Here is a 14,267-nt window from a genome sequence, read left to right as displayed (position 1 = left end):
ATGTAGCTGCAGCACACATCGGGTAATTAACCCGATGTGTGCTGTAACTAGGAGAGCAGGGAGCCAGCGCTCAGTGTGTGCTGCTCCCTGCTCTCTGCACGTGTAGCTCCGTGCGCTGGTAACCAAGGTAAATATCGGGTTGGTTACCCGATATTTACCTTAGTTACCAAGCGCAGCATCTTCCACGCGGCGCTGGGGGCTGGTCACTGGTTGCTGGTGAGCTCACCAGCAACTCGTGTAGCGACGCTCCAGCGATCCCTGCCAGGTCAGGTTGCTGGTGGGATCGCTGGAGCGTCGCAGTGTGACATCTCACCAGCAACCTCCTAGCAACTTACCAGCGATCCCTATCGTTGTTGGGATCGCTGGTAAGTTGCTTAGTGTGACTGGACCTTAAGACCCCAGTATTTATTTAAAGCATGTTTATTGGTTTATTTTTTTAATCTCGTTGCCCTTTTGGTTAATTAATTGGTACATCAGCACTATAAAAACCCCACTCAGATCACTCTGTTCTATACGCCCTTGGAGAAAGCCACGGCGAAACGCGTCAGGGTGTTAATGGTGAAGCTGTATTTTTATGTAGCACTGTGAAAAAAACTCCTTCAGCAGGCATGTTTTATGTCGTTATTTTTCCTGATTTTTTTGGGGCTCTATTTTAAGCCCTTTTCTAGCTATCATGTCATTTTAAACATCCCCGTGTTCATTTAATACCATCTAGTCACAGTTGCCAATGTATTTAAAACCTGTACCCTTCTTTGTGAAGTAATTTTTAATCATCATCGTATACAGTTTGTCATCATTAATTATTATTATATTATTATATTGTTATTGGGATTGATACCCCGAACTGACGGACTGTTATTTGTTTATATTATGGTGTCTATTTGGATGATACTCCTTTCACATTTTTTCTGCTGTACTACCTTTTAATATTTTTTAAAAAAAATATATTTTACAATAAAGTTTATATTTTATTGTTATGAACTTGTTTGTGTCTTATTCAGGGTAGTGTTTTTACATATAGTGAACACAGTGAATAAAATATCTCAACAACTATTGTACGATCACACTTTTTTTGCAATTATTCTGCACTTGGAATTTTTTTGCCGTTTTCCAGTACACTGTATGGTAAAACTTATGGTATCATTTAAAAGTACAACTCGTCTCGCAAAAAAACAAGCCCTTACATGGCAAGATTGATGGAAAAATAAAAAAGTTACAGCTCTTGGAAGAAGGGGAGCAAAAAACAAAAACGCAAAAACGGAAAGTGCCCGGGGGCTGAAGGGGTTAAATAGGTTTGTGTGAATAGTGTAAATACACTTACACTATTCACATTAATGTTTTTACACTTGGGTTTATATGATTTACTAACATTAATAATTTGTAATTTATACAATGTATGGGTCCTATGTCGTCATGCTAACATTTTAACATTAAGAAGGAAAAGAGCTGAGCTTTTTATGGCCACACATAATAAGTAAATAGAGGGTGCAACTATAGTAATGCAAATTATTTATTGAGAATTACAAAGTTACAACAAGAAGCACTATCATATTACATAAGAGAATAGTAAGACACACAAAGTGAATGGGGATAAAGAATCAGAGTATTCCCTGCTTAGGACCTCAGCAGCATATAACAATATAAGGGTATGTATAATGTCCCCATGTATTTGATTGGCCAAAATCATGCACAGAGATATCCATTAGGGAAGCCCAAGGGGGCCTATGTAGAAGGGAAAATTTTCCCAACCCTATGAATCACAAGGCACAACGCTTACCCATAAATAAAGTGCAAGTGCAGTTGCTGGATTGAGAGTCCTGTGGAGAGAGAGGGAAGCCCCGACGCGTTTCGCAATGCTTCCTCGGGGGGCCGAGTATTGCGAAACGCATCGGGGCTTCCCTCTCTCTCCACAGGACTCTCAATCCAGCAACTGCACTTGCACTTTATTTATGGGTAAGCGTTGTCCCTTGTGATTCATAGGGTTGGGAAAATTGTCCCGTCTACATAGGCCCCCTTGGGCTTCCCTAATGGATATCTCTGTGCATGATTTTGGCCAATCATCAAATACATGGGGACATTATACATACCCTTATATTGTTATATGCTGCTGAGGTCCTAAGCAGGGAATACTCTGATTCTTTATCTCCATTCACTTTATGTGTATTTTACTATTCTCTTATGTAATATGATAGTGCTTCTTGTTGTAACTTTGTAATTCTCAATAAATAATTTGCATTACTATAGTTGCACCCTCTATTTACTTATTATGTGTGGCCATAAAAAGCTCAGCTCTTTTCCTTCTTCATGTAACTTTATTCTGAGTGGCCCTTTACATACCATTGAATATCCATTTCTTATCCTTTTTTTCTGTCCATTAACATTTTAACATTGTTTATCATTTTACTTGGTAGTATTAATTCAACTGAAGGATGAACATCTACATATACAGTACAGACCAAAGGTTTGGACACACCTTCTCATTCAAAGAGTTTTCTTTATTTTCAGGACTCTGAAAATTGTAGATTCACATTGAAGGCATCAAAACTATGAATTAACACATGTGGAATGAAATACTTAACAAAAAAATGTGAAACAACTGAAAATATGTCTTATAGTCTAGGTTCTTCAAAGTAGCCACCTTTTGCTTTGATTACTTCTTTGCACACTCTTGGCATTCTCTTGATGAGCTTCAAGAGGTAGTCACCGGAAATGGTCTTCCCACAGTCTTGAAGGAGTTCCCAGAGATGATTAGCACTTGTTGGCCCTTTTGCCTTCACTCTGCGGTCCACACACGCGCCAACGTCATTGCACTGTTGTTAGTGACGACCGGGGCTGGCTTGCGTAAGGTGAATTTCTGTCACTTCCAGTGAGCTCGCTGAGTACGTCTTACACACTCGATTACAAACAGTTACACCCAGCTGAAGTTACGCCACTAATCCAAACCACTTATAAATAGACGCACTTACAATAACGCTTTATCCACACACCTCCTGATGAAATGGGAGTGAAACACATGTCGAGGCAGCCGGTGTTTTCCCCCGGATCACTAATTACAATCCAACAATATGGTTAATGTTATCTATTTAATTATGTTCTTCATTTTCGTGTTAAACTATTACCTTACTAGGATATATGAACACACATTCTTTGTTTGTGATTGTTCCAACATATAATTGGAGCCCTGGTAAAAATTATCCACCGTTATATTGAATTTACATTATTATTTGCAGGCACTAATTTTAAGCACCTTTTATAGTGTTAGATACTTACATGGAGGAGGTTTGTCCCTAGGTTCTAAATTATATGCAATTATAATAATATTTTGAGACTATAAAACCTAATTTTTGAAAGACCATGTTAAATTTGTAAGTAGTGGTATTTCAGTGATCTCTGTGGAACACCTGCTCATTTTACAGTGCAAAAAATTGTCTATTAATGTGTTTAATAAAAATTAATTCTATGATTAGTTTGGAGTTGCATCTGTTGTTATTTTTATCAGATATTTTTTGTATATTGCTTGATGCTATATTCCTATCAAGTTTTGCCAATTTGGTGAACATATATAGTTTACTAGTTGTGCTCCAGCTGCACGCATCATCCTCCTCATATGACATGTCAGATGAGGCAGAACAGTCCTCCCTAGGTCCTGCAAGGTCACCTACAGTCTCCCCCCAGTTCCTACTGCAGCTTGGATCCCCCATGACCCCTCTTTCTCCTTGTCTTCAGAACAAATGTCGGCCGCATGCGCAGAGCGGCTGTCAGCCAGCTGCCTGCGCCTAGTGATACGGAGTTTACTGCAGCTGAAACTGCTGTGGTGTGGACCTGGGCAGTGTGGCTGTAGTATTCTCACTCAGATCACTGCATCCACACTTCTCACATGCAGTGCTGCACTTCCGGAAAATAGGGGATACCTTCCCTGAGCATCCCCCCCATATTCTGGAAGGTCCAGAGTCATCGTGACCACCAAAATGGATTACCCTGGATTTTTTTTTCTTTTTTCGTTACAATAAATTGAAAGAGGAAATGTGTTGGGGAGTGTTTTTCAAATAATTTTTTTTGTCACCTTTATTTTTTTATTACTAACTGGGTTCATAATGTCGGGTATCTGATATATGCCTCGATATTACAAACCACTGGGTTTGATGCCAGCTGACATTACAGCTGGTGTCAACCCCTTATATTACCTAGTTTGCCACCACACCAGGGCAACACTGTGAACCTTGGGGATGTGCCACTTCTGGGTGGCTGAGCCCTCCTATTTTTAGGCTGTGAAGAGCCAAGTAACCACGTTCCTTTTCCCCTGAGAATACCAAACTCCAGCTGTTCGCTTTACCTTGGCTGGTAATCCAGTTTGGGGGGACCCCCCATACACACACACACACACACACACACACACACACACACACACACACACACACACACACACTCTACCTGAATACTGAAGCAGTTACACGTGCTTGCTTCTGGGACGTAATTCTTCCTAGATTTCCTGGTTCCGTCCTGTTTGGCAAAGGCACTTGAACTTTTATTTCTATTTTTTTGGCTACTTTTTTTTTAACCCCTCCATTTCATTTAATTCATTTAATTGTGTATATTTTTCTTCACTTATTCTAAACATTTGTCTCCTAACTTTAACATTGGCATACCATTACCACTATACACTGACCACAAGGTCGGACATCTTTCGAACGACTACTTGCAGGTATTGTTATATTTCCCTATTTCTTTACCGTCTCAATTTCAGCCTTAGTCTTTTCGTATACAGGAGAGCGTGGTAGTCCCTTTTAAGTTATTACCCTTTACTATTTTTTGACAGGTGTCTACGCGGACCCTGCCCACTACCTGCTGCATCCTCCCAGTTACAGTTATAACTTAAGGACAATAAATTTATCTGTAGCTACATTTGTTTCTTTTTTGAGTGCCAGTGTTCAACTGCTATTTATTGAAAAAAAATATTATACCAATAAATTCTTATATTAATCTAACAACAAAAATACACAACAAAAAGTACACATTTGGTATCTCTATGTTTTGAACATCCCTATCTATAAAACTGTCACATTAGTAAACCCCTTCTGTGAAAACTGTAGAAAAAAAATGGAGCAAACACGGTCTTCCATCATACAATTGATAAAAAGGTGAAATAAAATGCAATCAAAAAGTCATGCAAATAAAAATGCCATTGCTGAAAATGTCATCTTATCCCGCAAAAAAAATGCCACCATACATCTCAGTCAGTGAAAAAATAATAAACTACAGCGCTCAGAATACAGAAATACAAAATGTTTTTTTTCTATAAATTTGTTTTTATGGTGTAAAAGTGGCAAAATATAAAAAACCATATAAATGTGGTATCACTGTACAGACCCAAAGAATAAAGTTATCTTATGACTTTTACCACACTGAACGGCAAAAAAATCAAATGAAAATAATTCCTGAATAGCTGAATTTTATAATGTTGAGTCGTGAAAATAAAAAAATACATTTTTAATGTCAAAAAATGTTGCGTTAGCAACAAATTTTGTTCAATAAGGTAACAGGAGATAATGAATCATTCAATTTGTTGTGCATTTTCTCCTGAGTTCGCCAATACTCCATATGTGGACGTAAACTACTTTTGAGGCACAGTAAAAGATGAAGCGCCTTCCCTTCTTCAATTAGAGTGCAGAATTAGTTGGACTGGTTTGCAAGGGGCATGTCACATTGGCAGAGCCCCAGCGAAGAGCGTTGGATAAATATGAGCTGCGCCATACTGTCATGTAAAACTCTTGAAGGGTTCTTAACCCCCTCCCCACTATCAGCCACAGATCGTCATGACGATTATATGATCGGCCTGAAGGTTTAGGAATTTATGACTCAGGTGATGGTAGAGCTACAGCCAAAGGATGCATAGAAAAGTCATTCCTTTGTTCTGTTGGAGGGAAAACTCCTAATACAGTTTTTTACGTGGCCCGTTAATGCTAGAAAAATTAAAAACATACTGCCAGAATCCCTGTGGAGCGCTGAACCCAGCGCACCGTTTAGCTTGACTGGGAGATCGCTGGTATCACGACAAATTAGTATTGGCCAGTAAAATCATGCTAGATGCGTTGTGTTTGGTATCTATGTAAATGTAAACTTGAGATATAAAATATGACGCTAATATCTTTCACCTGTGTGGCCCAGTGGCAAAGATATGTGAAAAGCTAAAATTAAAGAACTTTGTGACACTCTTGGCAAAGCCCACGAGAGACTGTAAAATGAGGTCACAGAGAGGGGGGTTACCTGAGGGCATAAGAGCGATTAGCTCCTTGCTGGGGGGAGTCAGTACTGGAGGACATCAGTAAGTGGTGATGCTGGCTGTCGTTCTACCATCTTCTCTTGGAGCCCATCCCTCCCTAAATTCGGACGTCACATCTATGGCACGAGTTTAGTAAGTTTCACGTTTATACCTTTTATTTTATGTAACTGTCTATACTGTATTTGTATTGTTCCCTTTTGTAATTTCTTGTATATTTTTTAAACACTGCCTATTTTCGGATTAAATATATAAAATTTAATAGTTCGATTCCTTCTGTTCTATATACGAACCTAAACCCGTACGAAAAGCCTTCTGCTATCTGAAACGGGTCCCCAGCTACCTGTAGAAAGTCTGGGTGGTGGCAGCATAAATATTATTGCATAGAATTATTGGAGTGCTATCATTAAGGGTACCGTGGTATATATATATATATATATTCCATTAGCGGGACCCTTGCTGTGAGACCTCCAATATTTGGCATTATTAGCTCAGCAGCCTCATTTTATGCATTGTCCTGCAGTTCCAAAAGTGGCCTGCCGACAAGGGGGCGCTAGAGAGTAGTCGTGTTTGTGACAAATTAGTGAACAGCTGCGGGATATCTGAGTGACTCCCCTGTCTGTTCGTGACAAATTGGTGGCAGCGGTGGGATATCTGAGTGACTCCCCCGGCTGTTCGTGACACATACTATGATCTGATCTTTTAGAAGCAGAATGAACAAATGAATAGCGGTTTATTGCTTTTCTTTATTTGTTTTATTTTTTATGCACTCGCAGCACTGACAGTTTGCCTCTCAGACCATGCATCATGTGAGGCTTTACATAGCTCAGTACCCTGGGTTGTGATGATAATAAAGGGTTACTAAGGCAGTATCAAATTAAACAAAAAAGTTCAGCCTTCCATTCACCATACGACCTTTCCATCAAGGTGCACGGAAGAAAGCAAAGGGAGGGCGGTCCACATGCAAAGGGAAATCCTTTACTTTGCATTTGGATTTTACTATGGCAGTGATCGGGTCCCTGTGATCACCTTACAGAGACCAAATCGCCTGGGAGAGGTAAGCGATCCCCTCTCCCTGCCTCCTTAATGCTGCTATCACATTGATCGCAGCATTTAGGGGGTTAACCTGCCATCAGCGGCACGGGCACCGCTCCTGGGAATAAGAGCCGGGTTCTGGCTGTAACATCAGCCAGGGCCCCGGGTGTGATAAAGGTGAATTTGGGGTGATGCAGTTCAAGTATGCAGCCACGTCTTAAACTGTTTCCATTTCAAATCATAAGTCAAATGTCAGGCATGCATGCGATATATCTACAGAGACTAGAGATGACCACGGGTCCGAGTAGAAAAGATGACTGTTTTTGGTTTTTTTTTAAGGAAGTACTGGTTAATATAGAAGTCAGTTGGATAGAATCCAAGAATACATACACTTCTTCTATTGGGTAAATGGCAAAAAGAGCTTATTCTGAGATATATATGTATATGTGTTTCATCATTTTATATTAAGCTAAGTCAACTGGTCAGGAACGGACCGACTTCTATGCCGTACAGTTATGTCGGGAAGGGGCTAACAAGACAGGTTCCTTCCAGAACAGGCTTCTCCATGATTGACAAAAGAAGTTAAATGCATGTGCTCAGCGTCATATCCAGGGGTTTTCTTTTCAAAATACATACATGACTACTGCCAGCTTTGCTGCAGAGGATAAAGGGGTAGAGGTGGATGGCAACCTATATGCCGCACACTGCATCAATTTGTTCTGCATGGCTGTCATCTGTGACTGAAGCTTCTTGTAAAGATGGTGCACAAGAAGGCCTGCAAACAATTTTCTGAACACAAGCAAATTATGGACATGATGACAGGAACTACGTCCTGTGGTCTGATAAGACGAAGACTAACTTATTTGCTTCAGATGTTGTCAAGCGTGTATGGCGACAACCAGGTGAGGAGTACAAAGACAAGTGTGTCGTGCTTAGAGTCAAGCATGGGGTTGGGAGTGTCATGGTTTGGGACAGCATGAGGACTGCTGGCTGTGGGGAGCTACAGTTCATTGAGGGAACCCTGAATGCCAACATGTACTGTGACATACTGTAGCAGAAAATGAACCCCTCCTGAACTGGGCTGTTGGGCAGTATTTCAACATAACAACCCCAAACATGCCTCCAAGATGACCACAACCTTTATAAAAAAAAAAAAAAACTGATGGTAAAGGTGCTGAACTGGCCAAGCATGTCTCCAGACCTAAACCCTATTGATCATCTGTGAGGCATTGTCAAATGGAAGGTGGAGCTACTCAAGGTCTCTCGCATCATCCAACTCCATGATACTGATATAGAGGAGTTGAAGAGGATTGCAGTGGTAACCTGCAAATCTCTAGTGAACTCTGTGCGCAAGAGAGTTAAGACAGTGCCTGAAAATAGTGGTGGCTACACAAAATATGGACACAATTTAGCTATTGTCACTTAGGGATGTACTCACTTTTGTTGCCAGCAGTTTAGACATTAATGGCTGTGTATTGAGTTATTTAGACGGCACACCAAATTTACATGGTTATGTAAGCTGTATACTGACTACTTTACATTGTTTCAGTGTCATATCTTCAGTGTTCTCCCATGAAAAGAAATACTAAAATATTTACAAATATGTTACGGGTGTACCCATTTTCATGATATACTGTTGGTAGGCTCTGGACTGCTATTTTACTTCATCTAATAGTATCTTATTTCTATTGATATACATGTTTGAGGGGTGGGCACCTTTTGTAAGCTATTTGGGAAATAAAGTTGTTTTGTTTTATTTATTTAGTTTTTTTTGTATCTGTGATTTTTTTTTTTCTCATTTTTTTTTATTTCTTAATTTACTTTTGTGTCCCACTTTTTCAGGTTTGCAGGGGCATTTACCCTTCGTCAGAGGATGTTAAATTTTGTACAAAACATCCAGTACTACATGATGTTTGAAGTCATGGAACCAACTTGGCACATCCTGGAGAAAAGTCTCAAATCAGTAAGTATATGGCAAATGTGTCTCGTATAAAATTGAACCTCCCCATTAAAACATGTCCTATTTTATTTTTATTTTAACGGACCATTTGATATTAACACTTTAAAGGGAACCAACCAGCAGGTTTTTCACATATAAATTAAAGGCAGTGCCATACTGGTGCTAGGATGCTGTTTCAAATCATACCTTCAATTTAGAGATTGGATGCTTGATTGCAGAAAAATCCTTTATCAAAGTTTCAGAAATAACGTCATTGATGCAGTGGCTTGAGCATCATGGTGGTACTATGTAGGTCAGGTCTTGTGTAAATATTCCTGCCGATGTGGTTGGCCAGGCATTATGTAAATTTCTGTAATACTTCAAGATTCTATTGCACACGCACCATCCATGACTATAATGGCAGCAACGGAGGGGTGAAATTTACGTAACGCCCAGCTAAGCACACAAAGTGAAATATTTAAACCTGACCCGACTCCCATAGTGTCACCCCAATGCTCAAGCCACTGCACCAGTGATGTCATTTCTGAAACTTTGATAAATAATTTTTCTGCAGTCATTCATCCAATCTCTAAACTGAATGTATGGTGTGAATCAGCATCCTAGTCCCAGTATGGCACTGACAGAATTGTATGTAAAAAACATTAATCTCAGATTTCACCCTTCATTTTGTTACCTGTAACACTGAGATTATTCTATCTTCTATTTTCATTTAAATTAGCAACTATATTTTAGTCATGCCGTCAGATAGGATAAACTAATTATTCATTATTTTTGTGATAGAGCTCTACAGTCATCATCAGGATTTGTGATAGAAGCTTTTGTGTTTTGGAGACTTTCTGTGGTACAGTTCATGCAGTTTTATCATTTACAACAACCACTTTAATATACATGCCCCCCTCCCTCCCCCCTGAAAACAAATAGCTCAAAACAGGTTTGTTTTTTTTTATTTTTTATTAAATACTGTACATTTTAAATAGAATATATTTATTTGACAATTTTACATAAAATACACAGATGCTGCTGTGTGGGCAGGGGCAAGCAAAGGATATGACATTATAATGGTACAGACACAAATAGGGCAAAGATATATAGGGCACTGCATGGGTGGACATATCATTGGTGCAACCTGTGTGGGTGCACAGGGGCCCAAGAAGTACCTCCAAAGCAGGTGGAAGTTTGCATTTTGATGAGTTACATAGACCTAGATTGTTTTTCAACCTATAACTATCTAGTTCAATCTTCCTCTACTAATCATATATTTTGTCACTAAATCATTTGTAATTGTGTGTGTACTGAGGAAATTATCCAGCCTTTTTTTTTTTTTTTTTTTATAAAATTGTTTTAGTGTCAGTCATTAGTACCTCGTTTGGTAGGGCATTCCACAATCTAACTACTATAACTGTGGAAAACAGTTTCCTATTTAGCTGTCAATCGCTTTTCTTCCACTGGTCGTTAGGGGTACTTTACACACTGCGACATCGCATCCGAAATATCGTCGGAATCACGTCGTTAGTGACGCACATCTGGCGCCGGTAACGACATTGCAGCGTGTAAATCCTATGTGCGAAGTTAAACGATCACAAATGCGTCGAAAATCGGTGATATGTGTAGCGTCGGTCATTTTCATAATGTCGGGTCGACCTCAGGTACGATGTTATTTGTCGTTCCTGCAGGTCCACACATCGCTGTGTGTAAACTCGCAGGAGCGACAAACATCTCCTTACCTGCGTCCCGACGGCAATGCGGAAAAGAGAAGGTGGGCGGGATGTTACGTCCCGCTCATCTCTGCCCCTCCGCTACTATTGGCCGTCGCGATGACGTCGCTGTGGCGCCGAACGCACCTCCCCCTTGAAGGAGGGATATTTCGGCAGTCACAGCGACGTCGCCGAGCAGGTATGTGCGTGTGAAGCTGCCGTAGCGATAATGTTTGCTACGGCAGCAATCACCACATATCGCATGTGCGACGGGGGCGGGTACTATCACGCTCTGCATCACTAGCCGATGCTAGCGATGTCGCAACGTGTAAAGTACCCCTTAGTATTGTTTCTGGAAGGAATAAGTCATGTGCCAGTCCTTTGTATTGACCACACATGTATTTATAGATATAAATGAGATCTCCTCTGAGATGTCTTTTTTCTAAGCTAAACAAATGCAACGTTTTCAACCTCTCATCATAAAGAAGGCCTTCCATTCCTTGCAATAATCTAGTTGAACTGACTTTAAGTTCTTAATATCCTTTTTAAATTGTGGGGCCTAAAACTGGATCCAATATTCCAGATGTGGCCTTACAAGGGACTTATAGAGGGGTAACTGGATATAAGCTCTCTTTTTATACACCCTAAATCTTCTTTGCTTTTGCAGCTGATGTTTGACATTGAGTACTGCTGCTCAGCTGTCTTGTAACCAGAATCCCCAACTCTTTCGCCTGTTCTGTAATTCCGAGTTTAGTTCCAATTAATGTGTATGCAGCAATAGGATTACTCCGTCCTAGGTCCATTACTTTACATTTATCAACATTAAATCATTACAAGACTATTATGTGGCACAGTATCAAATGCCTTTGCAAAGTCCAAACAAATCACATCAGCTATATTACCAATATCCAGATTTGCTCTTACCTCCTCATAGAAACCCAACATGTTGGTTAGACACAGCTTATCTTTCATGAATCCATGGTGGTTATCAATTATTATATCATTTTCTCTAATTTTTTGTTGTATGTCATCTCTTCAAATGCCCTCAAAACCTTTGCACACCACTGATGTCAGATTTAGCGGACGGTAGTTGCCTGGATCCACCCTCTTACCTTTCTGAAATATCGGTACCCTGTCAGCCATTCTCCAATCCTGAGGTACCAACCCTGTTGCAAAAGAGTATAAGAAGATAAGATACAGCAGTCTGTCAATTACTGAGGTCAATTCCCTCAATATCCGTGGTTGAATGCCATGTGGCCCAGTGGATTTGTGAATGTTTAATTTACTCAGACACAGGTATACTTCTTCTTGTCTTAAATTTGTTATATCAGGGGGAAGACTTTTTTATTTTTGCCTTTTTGAATGATCACTGGAACAAGTCAGTTCCTTGGTGAACACCGATGAAAAGTGCCTCTTTAATATCTCAACCTTTTTTTTGTCCTTTATAATTGTCCACTATAAAAGTGGACAATCACATAAAGAGGCTGACACCATCCTGTTTTTTTTTTTACTTTTGGCATTGATGTATTTATAAAAAGTTTTGGGGTTTATTTTAATGTCTTTGGCGATTTTTGTTTTAGTAGCTAATTTTGCTAGCTTGATTTTCTTTTTTACAGTTATTGGATTGAAATGGGACCCCATACACTGTTTTTAAACAAGAACCTTTTCTGTCTTTGCCAGCCATTGGGGCACTGTACTTGTTGCTTAATCCCACAGAAGATTATACAAGACAACAACACTGCGTGAATAGCGTGTCTGTGGGTGTGTGCATAAATAGTACTTACTATTACAGCGTCAGCTTTTTGCTATGGCGGCGCTCTAATAGTAGCAGCAGGCTGTGTATTTTATGTAAAATTGCCAAAGAAATATATTCTATTTAAAATGTATTTAATAAAAAAACATTTTTTGGGCTAAAAACCTTTTCTGTGGAGGATGGAAGGAGGTTATCCCAAGTGACACGTCCAAGTTTATTGCCTCACTTATTTTTGTATATGATTACAATGCAGTTTTATTACTTAGTAAACTATCTTGATTCAGATGGCTACCTTTACGAGAAATTAAGTTTAAAGAGGGCTTGAGTGCTTTTCCTGATAAATGAATTACAGATTAGGACTAATGTACTCTGCTTTGGAACATTTATCTAGGAAACTACTCAGAATGCTAAATGTGAAGTCATACAAGAATTTTTCCCCGGTTATGTGGTAAATAGCATGGTTATAGAAGCTACACACACAATGCACAACTGAGTATAATAAAAAAGTGTAAATAAATATATATATAAATATATATATATATATATATATATATATATATATATATATATGTATATATATATATATATATATATAGTACCGACCAAAAGTTTGGACACACCTTCTCACCTCTAGAACAACTGTTAAGAGGAGACTTTGTGCAGCAGGATTTCATGGTTAAAGTAGCTGCTAGGAAAACACTGCTAAGGACAGGCAACAAGCAGACGAGACTTGTTTGGGCTAAAGGCTAAAGAACACAAGGAATGGACATTAGACCAGTGGAAATCTGTGCTTTGGTCTGATGAGTTGAAATTTGAGATCTTTGGATCCAACCACCGTGTCTTTGTAGAAAAGGTGAATGGATGGACTCTACATGCCTGGTTCCCACCATGAAGCATGGAGGAGGAGGTGTGATGGTGTTGGGGTGCTTTGCTGGTGACATTGTTCGGGATTTATTCAAAATTAAAGGCATACAGAACCAGCATGCCTACCACAGCATCTTGCAGCAGCGTGCTATTCCATCCGATTTGCGTTTAGTTGGACCATCATTTATTTTTCAACAGGACAATGACCCCAAACACACCTCCAGGCTGTGTAAGGGTTATTTGACTAAGAAGGAGAGTGATGGGGTGCTACGCCAGATGACCTGGTCTCCACAGTCACCAGACCTGAACCCAATCGAGATGGTTTGGGGTGAGCTGGACCGCAGAGTAAAGGCAAAAGGGCCAACAAGTGCTAAGCATCTCTGGGAACTCCTTCAAGACTGTTGGAAAACCATTTCCGGTGACTACCTCTTGAAGCTCATCAAGAGAATGCCAAGAGTGTGCAAAGTAGTAATGAAAGCAAAAGGTGGCTACTTTGAAGAACCTAGAACATAAGACATATTTTCAGTTGTTTCACACATTTTTAAGTATTTCATTCCACATCTTTTAATTCATAGTGTTGATGCCTTCAATCTACAAATCTTGAATCTACAATTTTCAGAGCCCTGAAAATAAAGAAAACTCTCTGAATGAGAAGGTGTGTCCAAACTTTTGGTCTGTACTGTG

At 39.6% G+C, this 14,267-nt stretch overlaps 1 protein-coding gene across 5 annotated transcripts in view; it reads left to right on the top strand.

Annotated features, from left to right (window-relative positions):
- TUBGCP2 (tubulin gamma complex component 2) overlaps positions 1 to 14,267 on the top strand; it is a 948,782-nt gene that overhangs the window by 701,637 nt on the left and 232,878 nt on the right. For all 5 annotated transcript variants that reach the window (XM_075349130.1, XM_075349129.1, XM_075349127.1 and 2 more), the window contains one exon: positions 9,155 to 9,275. In XM_075349130.1, the coding sequence (XP_075205245.1) occupies positions 9,155 to 9,275 (121 nt within the window). The remainder of the gene's footprint in view (positions 1 to 9,154; positions 9,276 to 14,267) is intronic.

The sequence above is a fragment of the Anomaloglossus baeobatrachus genome, chromosome 5 (assembly GCF_048569485.1).
Source record: "Anomaloglossus baeobatrachus isolate aAnoBae1 chromosome 5, aAnoBae1.hap1, whole genome shotgun sequence".
Lineage (NCBI taxonomy): Eukaryota > Metazoa > Chordata > Amphibia > Anura > Aromobatidae > Anomaloglossus > Anomaloglossus baeobatrachus.
The sequence above is the reverse complement of the archived record's forward strand: the minus strand, read 5'-3'. Positions and strand labels throughout refer to the sequence as shown.